Genomic DNA, 11,489 nt, shown 5'->3' with positions numbered 1-11,489 from the left:
GGCTGGTCTCGAACTCCTGACCTCAGGCGATCTGCCTGCCTCAGCCTCCCCATCAAGCGCAAGCAACCGTGTCTGGCCTGAAAGGAGGACACGTGCTAGCCTGGTGCTCTCCTGCCCCCACCACAGCCCCAGGCCATTCGCCTTTCCAGGCTCACCTTGCCCAGCTGTAGCTGCTGCTGCTTCTGCTTCTCCAGGAACTGCTGGTGCTGTTGTTGCATGACCAGCTGCTGCAGGGCCTGGGGACTCTGCGGCAGCGGTGAGGACTGAGTGCGGCTCAGGGGCCGATGCCGCGGGAGCTTGCCCACCGTCCGCATGCTGGTGGCCACACGTTCACCCGTCACTAGTGGGGACTGCCCGTGGAGTGGCACTATGGAGTTAGGGGTGATGACTAAGCACCATTGTCAGGGCACCTGACTGCGGCCCCCCCGACCCTGCATCTTGCCCCCATAACCCCCTCTGGAACATCACCACCTACATACTCAGGAAAAAACCGGGGGACCTGGAGCACCCTCCACCCAAACCTGAGCTCCGTTCTCCCTCTTCCCCATGAATGAAGAGTTTCACAGCTCTAAGATACCGCCTCCAGCAAGTCTTCCTGGATTCACCATCTTTTCCCTTCAATATGCTTAACTGAATAAACTGAGCACACATGTAGTCTTGAGCCCTCTGAGTGAACAATGAATGACTTGTTCTCCCTAAGTGCAACAAGGCCTCGCTGATCATGGACCCCGTGGATCCTGCCAGGCTAGGAAGCCCTGGGGCCAGGATCATGTATCTTTCAAGCAGAACCTCTTCTGGTGCCAACAGGTACTTAAGGGCTGTCTAAAGCTGTGCTGTCCAATCCCATAGCTACTAGTTACATGTGACTACTGAGCCCTTGAACACAGCCTATCTAAATTGAAATGTGATATAAGTGTGAAGTATACACTAGATTTCAAAGGCTTAGTATGAAACAAAAAGCAAAATATCTCATTGGTAACTGCATATTGGCCAGGCACAGTGGCTCACACCTGTAATTCCAGCACTTTGAGAGGCCAAGGCGGGAGGATGGCTTGAGCCCAGGAGTTCAAGACCAACCCGGGCAGCTGAGTGCAGTGGCTCACACCTGTAATCCCAGCACTTTGGGAGGCTGAGGCAGGTGGATCACTTGAGGTCAGGAGTTCATGACCAAGTTGGCCAACATGGTGAAACCCTGTCTCTACTAAAAATACAAAAATTAGGCCAGGCGCAGTGGCTCACGCCTGTAATTCCAACACTTTGGGAGGCCAAGGCAGGTAGACCACCTGAGGTCAGGAGTTCGAGACCAACCTGGCCAACATGGTGAAACCTCATCTCTAATAAAAATACAAAAAATTAGCCAGGCGTGGTGGCACACACCTGTAATCCCAGCTACTTGGGAGGCTGAGGCAGGAGAATCGCTTGTACTCGAGAGGCAGAGGTTGCAGTGAGCCAAGATCTTGTCACTGCACTCCAGCCTGGGCAATAAGGGTGAAACTTTGTCTCAAAAAAAAAAAAAAAAAAAAAAATTAGCTGGGTGTGGTGGCACACGCCTGTAGTCCCAGCTACTCAGGAGGCTGAAGCAAAAGAACCGCTTGAACCCAGGAGGTGGAGGTTGCAGTGACCAGAGATCCCGCCACTGCACTCTAGCCTGGGCGACACAGTGAGACTCTGTCTCAAAAAAAAAAAAAAAAGAAAGGGTGCAGTGGCTCACGCCTGTAATCCCAGAACTTTGGGAGGCTGAGGCAGGCAGATCGCCTGAGTTCAGGAGTTCGAGACCAGCCTGGCCAAGATGGTGAAACCCCAGGTCTACTAAAAATACAAAAATTAGCCAGGTACGGTGGCAGGCGCCTAAAATCCCAGCTACTTAGGAGGCTGAGGCAGGAGAATTGCTTGAACCTGGGAGGTGGAGGTTGCAGTGAGCCAAGATCGCACCACTGCACTCTAGCCTGGGCGACAGAGCGAGACTGTCTCAAAAAAAAGACAAAAAAGACCAGACTGGGCAACACAGCAAGATCCTGTCTCTACAAAACTTTAAAAATAGGAAGAATAACTGCACGTGTATTACAGAAATTTTAATATTCTGGATATACTGAGTTAAATATATGTGGTGAAATTAATTCCACTTGCTTTTTTTTTTTTTTTTTAAGACGGAGTCTCACTCTGTTGCCCAGGCTCGAGAGCAATGGTGCAATCTCGGCTCACTGCAACCTCCACCTCCTGGGTTCAGCGATTCTCCTGCCTCCAGCGATTCTCCTGCCTCAGCCTCCTGAGTAGCTGGGATTACAGATGCCCACCACCATGCCCAGCTAATTTTTGTATTTTTAGTAGAAATGGGATTTCACCATGTTGGCCAGGTTGGTCTCAAGCTCCTGACTTCAAGCGATCAACCTGTCTTGGTCTACAAAGTGCTGGGTTCACAGGCATGAACCACTATGTATGGCTCTACTTGCTTCTTTTTACATTTTTTAATGTGGATGCTAGAAATTATGTACGTAGATTGTGTTGTTTCTACTGAACAGCACTGCTCTGGGATGTGAACTCCAAGATGGCAGCAGATTTTGTCAAGAACAGTGCCCGGCATCCTGTAGGTATCCCATGTTTCCAGAATGTGGAAGAAATCACCGATGCTGTTGATTCTGCTAAAGGGAACTGTGACAGGGCTGGAGAGTATCCCTGACTGTTGGTCCTGAGCCCCCTCCCTTGCACAGCTGCCTGTCCACTCACCAGCAATGAGGGTGCTCTGCTGCCGGGCCTGCTCCAGCAACAGCACGTGCTGCAGCAGGGAGGCATGCCCGTGGGGGCTCCCGTCGCCCTCCAGTGCCACGCCCAACAGGCAGCCAGGGATAGAGGATGTGCTCATGAACTTGCCCGTCAGCGTGCCACCCTGCCGCAGGGACTGGAGGGCCTGCCTCTCGGCCTCCTGCTGTGTCGACAGCTTCGGGGAGGCCTGGGGGGTGAAGGGAGGGGCTTATACAGCCTCAGTCCTGCCAACTTTGGACCAGCATCCCCATCTACCCACTGTCTACCCCCAGCTCTGGGTAGGGCCAACAGATCTCCCTTAGGGCCTTGGAAGGGGAAAACCCCAGCTGGGGACATGCAGGACCTGTGACCTCAACACTAGAGGAAAGATGGGGTATGTGCCCTGTACTTACAGTGAGGTGTGAGTTGGTGACAGTGACCGTGGCCTGCAGCCCTAAGGAGATGTTGGGCAGAGAAGGAGACGTGTAGAGGCTGAACTGGTTGGGGGAGCTGTCCAGAGGGAGGGCTCGGTGCTGGGGGAGCATCTGGGGAGCAGTGAGAAGAGACAGGAATGAGAGTGCGCAAAGGGAGGCAACAAGGGAGGGCAACCTGGGGCCAAGACCAAGTTCTCTGAATGGTGCCCAGTTCCCTCTACCCTGAGCTCCCACTGAGGGAGACTGAGCCATCACGGCTCTTCATAGTCCTGTGGGACAAATTCCCCTTTGATGCAATTAAGTCCAAGCAAGGACCCTCCAGCCTATTCATGTGGGCAGAGAGGTCTCTGTTGGGCACTCAGGCAGACAGACTGGAAGGAGCTGCACTCTTTCTTCCATGGGAAGGAGTAGCTCTGTCCCCGCCCCACCAGCCCTCAGCCAGGCCTGTACCTCGGTGGGGATGTTGGGGACTGAGCCAGTAAAGCCATTCTCAGCGATGGTGCTGTGGGAGCTGTTGGGAGAGCTGGGGCCGGAGCCGGGTGCGCTGTTACACACGGACGACGCTATAGGAGAAGTGGCTGTCACCTGGGCCTGCTCTGAACTACCCCCCACCCCCGATTCCCAGACCCTCAGAACCGGTACATGAGAGCAGCCCTTACCCCCAGGCCCGGCACCTGTGATCTCAACAGCTCTTTTCTTAAAGGTGCTAATAACAGTCCCATCCTTGCGACGCAGGAGGGGACTGCTTCTCCGCTCGGCCACCTTCTGTTTTAGCCTTGAACGCACTTTCAAGTTGGGTTCAGAGGCTGGAGAGAAGGTAACCGAGGTTCAGATACACGCACAGCAGCACACATCTGCAGTCGAGCCCACTGTGGTCAGGGCTGACACTGCCACAAGCCCACCTCTGCCTCCTGGGAGCCATATTCTGGGAGGCCAGGTGGGGGACTCACTTACCTGTTTTGCGGAGGGGGAAGTCATCTCGACTGTCGTAGGGCCCAGGCAAAGGCAGTTTGTAGGAGGGAGGCGTCCCAGGGGGGCCGCTCTGGGGAGGGGAACTCTGGTCCAAAGAAGCATGGTGGGCTCCCCTGGGGGTGGGGGTGGGGATGGAAGCAGATCTAAGTTATCACCCAGCCTGCTGGACCTGCCACCTGGCAATTTACATTTATGAAAAATCATTTGTATATAGGAAGAGGACATGGATCTCGGGGAAAGAATGAGGAAATAAACCAGGGATGGAGGTCCTGTCTCTAAGGAGAGATTGCAGGGCCCATATATGGGCACGGGGCAGAAGCCCCTTGCCATCCTATAGCCAGGCAGCCCCTGAGCAGCTCACCTATGCCCACCCGTGCCTGCCCAGGGCCATTACCAGCATTTGGGGTGCTGTGGGAGGGAATGGTTGAGGCCGCCTGGTGTGGGCTCCTTTGACTTCGACAAGAGGAATTCCTGGAGCCTCAGCTTTACCTCGGTGCTGGCAATGGCACCTGCAGGACAGGGCACAACTGACCTGGCTGCTTAGGGCCAGACCCCACCATGGCAGGGGCAGGCGTCACGGGTGGGGCCCTAGGAGGTCCCAGGACTCCCTGCCTTACTCTCTTTGCTCTTCTCCTTGTTCCGCAGGATGAGCAGCTGCTGCTCCAGCCGCTGCTTCTCCAGCTCTTCCTGCCGCTGCTGCTCCCGCTGCCGCTGCTGCTCCAGCTCCTGCTGCCGCTTGGCTGCCAGCATCTCCTGCTGCTGCTTGGCTGCCAGCATCTCCTGCTGCTGCTGCAGGGGCATGGGGAGGGAGGCAGGAGTGAGCCAGGCCTGGGCGGGGGGCGGGGGGCGGAGGCCTGGGAGGCCCCCCGCACCCCTCTCGCTCACCTTGAGGTGCTTCTGTAGCTGGACCTCATGCTGCCTTGTCAGGTGGTCATGCTGTTTCTGGAACTCAGCGAACAGGAGCTGCTTCTGCAGCTGCTGCTGCTGCTTGAGCGCCAGGAGCTCCTGCTGCAGTTGCTGCTCCCGCAGTGTGGGATCCACAGAGCCCACCAGAGCACCCCGTAGCTCCACAGGGCTGGGGCTGCCTCCACCCCCACCCCCCATGGAACTGGGCATGGCTCTTGGCAGCACCGGCTTCACCTCCACTGTGGGCAGAAGAGACAGGAAGGAGTTAGTGGGCCCAGCCCCAGACTCCAGTCGTGCCTGAGGCCCAAACGCTACCAGGCAGGATTCTAGGAGACCCAAAGAGATCAGAGACAGAGGGGAAATCAAATCCCTCTGCTCCATGGATGCAACATTTTACCTTAATTAAATGAGGCTGAAGCCATGAACTTCAATAGGAAAATATAGGCCAAGCACGGTGGCTCACATCTGGAATCTCAGGTTACTTTGGGAGGCTGAGGCAGGCAGATCACCCGAGGCAAGGAGTTCAAGACCAGCCTGGCCAACATGGCGAAACCCCCCCTCTAATAAAAATACAAAAATTAGCTGGGCGTGATGGTGCACACCTGTAATCCCAGCTACTCAGGTGGCTGAGGCATGGGAATCTCTTGAACCCCGGGCGGGGGAGGTTGCAGTGAGCCAAGATCATGCAACTGTACTCTAGCCTGGGTGACAGAGCAAGACTGTCTCCAGGGAAAGGAGGAAAAAAAAAAAAAAAAAAAAGGGGCCGGGCGCGGTCGCTCATACCTGTAATCCCAGAACTTTGGGAGGCTGAGGCGGGCAGATCACGAGGTCAGATCAAGACCACCCTGGCTAACACAGTGAAACCCTGTATCTACTAAAAACAAAAAAAATTAGCTGGGCGTGGTAGCACATGCCTGTAGTCCCAGCTACTCAGGAGACTGAGGCAGGAGAATCGCTTTAACCCTGGAGGCGGAGGTTGCAGTGAGCCAAGATTGCACCACTGCACTCCAGCCTAGGTGACAGAGCAAGACTCCGTCTCAAGAAAAAAGAAAACATGCATAAGCATGAAGCTGTACCTGACAGATTGTGAGTACTCAACACATTTTTTATGTGTGTGTGTGTATATACACATATGTATGTGTATCTCTCTACCTATATATATATATATATATATCAAAGACAAGGTCTTGCTCTGTCGCCCAGGCTGGAATGCAATGGCATGATCATGGCTCATAACAGCCTCGACCTCAAGCAACTCTCCCACCTCAGCTTCCCGAGTAGCTGGGACTACAGGAGCATGCCAATGCACGAGGCTAATTTTTAAATCTTTAGTAGAGACAGGGTCTCACTATGTTGCCCCGGCTGGCCTTAAACTCCTAGGCTCAAGCGATCCTCCCACCTCAGCCTCCCAAAGTGCTGGGATTATAGGCGTGAGCCACTGCCCAGCCTTCAACACATAATATTGTCATTGATAGTCAACATCTCCGGGCATTTTACAAGAATGACTCATTTAAATGTCATGGTTACCTATGACTTAGATGCTATTATTACCCCATTTTACTGATGAGGAAACTGAGATTTACAGAAATTTAAGTAGCAACCAGACACAGCTAGGTGATCAAAGAACCACAATATAAGTCCAAATCCTAAGCTTTTAACCACTGTGCCCACTCCTATTTCTCAACACCGTGCCCTGTGCAAAGCCTCATACTAGAAGAGAAACTGAGGCACAGAGGTTGGTTCTAGGACTGACAGTGCCCTTGGTAACCCCAGGAGAGGCTGGTGGAGACCTTCTGGATATCTCTACCCTCTGTCCCCTTCTGGGGCTTCATCCCTATCTGGGGCACACTGGGCAGGAGAGAGAGAGGCTGTGGGAATGGGAGTGGGGTGGGAACAGGAGGCCTTGGTGAAAGCGGGTGCAGGGCTGCACCAAGCCAGGGACAGGAGGGGGCTGGGAGTCAGACTCGCTTCCTTTGCTGGATTATCTCCTTTCAACAGTTTTATTGTAATTACCCTGAAAATGCCGCTATATATAGAGTGAGCCAAACAGCAGCTGTGCCTGGGGGGAGGGGGAATGAGAGGATGGGCGGGCAGGCAGCAGGGAGGAGGTGGGAGGAGGAGACAGGAAAGGAAAGGGAATCAGACAGGAAGAAGGGTAACGGCAGGGGGAGGGCGGGAGCTTCGGCAGATATCTCAGAACTCTGGTCCTAGGGAGAGCTGGCTGGGGAGAGGAAGGCTGCTGGCGAGGGGAAGGCAGTGGAGGACCTGCTGGGTTCCAAGACCTTGGGTCCAGGCCCCACATGGACACTGGGCCGAGCGGCTTGAGGTTCCAATGGGCTTATGGGAAGGCTAGGTCTCCACTTCTTTGTCCCTACACACGGTTCTCGGTTCTCGGGTCACTGCATGTCACTCCCCACCACTGCCCTGTGGTTGCCAGGACAACTGGGCAAACACCACACCAGCAGGGAGCCCCAAGCACAGCCCACACCCCACAAAGCCTCCAGCCAGGAAGGGGAAGGCAGGATACCACTGCCTGGGAAGGCGGAAGTGAGAGAGGCAGGGCCAACCCATTCCTGTTTCTCTTCTACTTCTTTCTCCAAAGAAAGCCCAGGGAGGTCACGAGGGGCTGGGAATGCTCCTGTGGCAAAGTGGACCACTCCAGCCCAGGCCTGGGAAGAAAGGACCCCCCAAATCCTTCTGGCTACCAGTATCTCCTGCCCTCATGAGCTGGCCTCTCTCCAGATCACCCCCCAGCATTAAGAGGCGAGAGAGGGGGGGGAAAAAAGGTTTTTTTGTCTTTTAATTTTTTGAGACAGAGTTTCGTTCTTGTCACCCAGGCTGGAGTGCAATGGCACGATCTCGGCTCACTGCAACCTCTGTCTCCTGGTTTCAAGCAATTTTCCTGCCTCGGCAGGCGCCCACCACCAGGCCCAGCTAATTTTTGTATTTTTAGTAGAAACGGGGTTTCACCATGTTCGTCAGGCTGGTCTCGAACTCCTGACCTCAGGTGATCCGCCTGCCTCAGCCTCTCAAAGTGCTGGAATTACAGGTGTGAGCTACCACACCCAGCCGAAAAATTTTTAAAAAGGGGGAGGTGGGAGGTAGGAGGTGGCAAAGGGTAGGCTAAGAGAGGCCCCCACACCTGCTTAGATGGGTCTGGATCTCTCCAGAGAACCTAGCACTGAATGGGTGTCAACAAGGCAGGAGCAAAGCCTGCTGGAAGCCAAGGCCATGCCACCCGCATGCCTAGAGTATGGCCTCTGGAACCCCCTGCAGGCAGCGTGGGGTGGGAGAAGGTAAAGGGTGAGCACCACGATGTGGCAGTCCCCACCAGTCTCTTCTCCCCAAAGCATGGTTGGGAACATTCCTTTGTGGTTTTCCCGCCAGCCGTACTGACGACTCTGTGGCCACAAGGCCAGAGTCACATGTGCAGAAGTGGCCAGATGTGGCCAGAGGGTGGGGTTACACATACTCATCCTCCTTCCCAACCCATGTCCTGCCCCAGCACCAGGCGGAAGGGTCCTTGGAAACTGCAGACGGCCTTCCTGGAGGTAGCCAGCCACGGTCCACGATGGTGGCAAGGAAATGGCAACCAGCTCAGGTCTCCCCAGCCCGTGAAGTGTTCAGCAAGGCCCTGAGCTGGCCGGAGGGTTATCTGTTCTTAGTCAAGGCTGGCTTGGCCCGTGGCACTCTGATCACTCAGCCAAGCGATGGACGGGCTTCAACCTGCTGCTCCCGGCAATGCCGGGGTTGTAGGAGCAGGATGCCAGCCCGCCTGCCCAGAGAAGGGCAGGGGTCCAAGCACTCCTGGCTCCCAGCAGATAACCCTGCCTAGGGCTGGAACTGTCGCCAGCAGTACTGGCTTCCCTTGCAGGAGCCCTGCAGAGAGCACATGGGCTCAGGCAAGGGGAATCTCCCACCAGACTGTCACTGCCACTGCAGCAGCAGAGATGTTAGGCCTGGAGCTGCAGTGGGAGCCACTATTGGTATGCAGGTGGCAGGGCAGGCAGAGGGCTCTGCCATGCAGCCTCGTTCTCATGCAAACAGGAAGCACAGGCGACTACAGAATATTAATTTGCAGGGCCTGCAGGGTGGTATGCAGCACCCCAAGGGTTTGCCAGGTAGCAACCTGCTCCACCCAAAGTGGAAGGGGCCATGGCTGCTCTGCCTGAGTCAGGGAAAGGAGGGGCATGGAGCCCCATGAATAGAGTCTGCCCAGGCACAGTCCCTGGAGCCGGGCTGGCCTTGAACTCTCTCAGATCTGTGCCCTCTGCCAGCCTGGCATGAGCAGAGCAGGTGGCAGCAGCTGCCATCAGCACCAAGCACCTGGGTGTGTCATGATAGGAAGAGGCTCTTGGCCGCCTCCTGGTGGACCCAGGAAGGCTGGGGAACCTCTGGGGAAAGAAGAGGATAGATGGGCTTGGGCGAGGTGGCTCACGCCTATAATCCCAGCATTTTGGGAGGCTGAGGTGGGCGGGATCACCTGAGGTCAGGAGTTCAAGACCAGTCTGGCCAACGTGGTGAAACCCCATCTCTACTAAAAATACAAAAATTAGTTGGGTGTGGTAGTGGGCACCTGTAATCCCAGCTACTCATGAGGCTAAGCCAGGAAGAATTGTTTGAACCCAGGAGGCAGATGTTGCAGTGAGTATAGATCATGCCACTACACTCTAGCCTGGCATGTAGCCTGGGTGACAGAGTGAGATTCCATCTCAAAAAAAAAAAAAAAGAGGGTACACAAAGGCACACTGTTCCCTAAGAGGACAGGCCAAGAGCTCTGGCTAGCAAAGAGTCTCAGTGAAAGGCCAGGCAGAGCTGGGCACAGTGGCTGTAATCCCAGCACTTTGGGAGTCCGAGGCGGGTGGATCACTTGAGGTCAGGAGTTCAAGACCGGCCTGGTCGACAACGAGAAACCCCATCTCTACTAAAATTACAAAATTAGCTGGGTGTGGTGATGCATGCCTATAATCCCAGCTACTCGGGAGGCTGAGGCAGGAAAATCACTTGAACCCGGGAGGCAGAGGTTGCAGTGAGCCAAGATCATGCCATTGCACTCCAGCCTGAGCAACAAGAGTGAAACTCTGTCTCAAAAAGAAACAAAAGAAAAAAGAAAAAGGAAAAGAAAAGAAAGCCAGGGAGGCCGGGCGCGGTGGCTCAAGCCTGTAATCCCAGCACTTTGGGAGGCGGAGACGGGTGGATCACGAGGTCAGGAGATCGAGACCATCCTGGCTAACACGGTGAAACCCCGTCTCTACTAAATATTACAAAAAAAAAAAAAACTAGCCGGGCGAGGTGGCGGGTGCCTGTAGTCCCAGCTACTCGGGAGGCTGAGGCAGGAGAATGGCGTGAACCCGGGAGGCGGAGCTTGCAGTGAGCCGAGATGTGGCCACTGCACTCCAGCCTGGGCGACAGAGCAAGACTCCGTCTCAAAAAAAAAAAAAAAAAAAAAAAAAAGAAAGCCAGGGAAAGGGTCACAGGGGAGGACAAGGCCCTGGGTCCTTCCCTCACCTGCCAGGGTCTCACTCTGATAGGAATCAAGAGGCTAGCAAAGCCACCTCCTGCGGAGGTCAGAGGCAAGGATCGGGGGAAAGCCCTGGGCCCCCCACCTGGTTCTATACTTTCCTCTTTCCCGAGACTGAGAACCTTCCTTCTCCTGGGAGTGGCGGCCTCAGGAACAAGCAGCAACACCATCCTGACCTCTGGTTTTCTGCAGGATTGACCACCCTGCTTCCATGGGAAGTCCCAGCCTGGGTTGCTGGGTGGGTGGGGCTGTGTGTTTCTTTTTTTTTTTGAGACAGAGTCTCGCTTTGTTGCCCAGGCTGGAGTGCAGTGGCGCAATCTTGGCTCACTGCAAGCTCCAACTCCTGGGTTCACGCCATTCTCCTGCCTCAGCCTACTGAGTAGATGGGACTACAGGCGCCCACCATCACGCCTGGCTAAGTTTTTGTATTTTTAGTAGAGACGGGGTTTCACCATGTTAGCCAGGATGGTCTCGATCTCCTGACCTCGTGATCCGCCCGTCTCGGCCTCCCAAAGTGCCAGGATTACAGGCGTGAGCCACCGCGCCCGGCCTTGGGGCTGCGTGTTTCTAGCCATGCGAGGGGCCAGGAAAATAGCAAGTTCCGGCTCAGGAGCTGCCCTGCCCAGCTCATGAGCACAAGTGGCCATGAGCAGTGCACCACCTGAGTGACACTTCTTTCCCATCCCGCTGGGCCTGCCTCCTCTTCAGGAACCCTATCAGCCCAGTGGGGGCTTCTGGGGTAGATTCAGGCAGCATGAGGCAGAGCCTGGTCCTCTGGGGGAGATGATGTAGGTGCTCGCGGGGCAACCCCTGAGACTACTGCCAGCACAGCCTTAGTCTAAAAAAACGGTGTCCAAGCAAAGAGACACTGCCTCCAAACAGACAAGTGGCTCTGGGCCATGAGGGACAGGTTTCAG

The 11,489-nt window shown here is 55.1% G+C and overlaps 1 protein-coding gene across 7 annotated transcripts in view; it reads right to left on the bottom strand.

Moving 5' to 3' along the window:
- Positions 1–11,489, bottom strand: part of HDAC5 (histone deacetylase 5) — a 46,036-nt gene that overhangs the window by 10,316 nt on the left and 24,231 nt on the right. For 5 of the 7 annotated variants that reach the window (XM_008012462.3, XM_008012463.3, XM_073005246.1 and 2 more), the window contains 9 exons: positions 5,031–5,290; positions 4,763–4,934; positions 4,540–4,654; positions 4,128–4,258; positions 3,833–3,979; positions 3,624–3,736; positions 3,153–3,284; positions 2,725–2,947; positions 156–367 (listed from right to left, as the gene is read on the bottom strand). In XM_008012462.3, the coding sequence (XP_008010653.1) occupies positions 156–367; positions 2,725–2,947; positions 3,153–3,284; positions 3,624–3,736; positions 3,833–3,979; positions 4,128–4,258; positions 4,540–4,654; positions 4,763–4,934; positions 5,031–5,290 (1,505 nt within the window). The remainder of the gene's footprint in view (positions 1–155; positions 368–2,724; positions 2,948–3,152; positions 3,285–3,623; positions 3,737–3,832; positions 3,980–4,127; positions 4,259–4,539; positions 4,655–4,762; positions 4,935–5,030; positions 5,291–11,489) is intronic. The other 2 variants (XM_073005245.1, XM_073005249.1) reach the window with 2 other exon arrangements.

Source organism: Chlorocebus sabaeus, chromosome 16 (assembly GCF_047675955.1).
Source record: "Chlorocebus sabaeus isolate Y175 chromosome 16, mChlSab1.0.hap1, whole genome shotgun sequence".
NCBI classification, from domain to species: Eukaryota; Metazoa; Chordata; class Mammalia; order Primates; family Cercopithecidae; genus Chlorocebus; species Chlorocebus sabaeus.
This window is presented reverse-complemented; position numbering and strand designations above follow the sequence as displayed.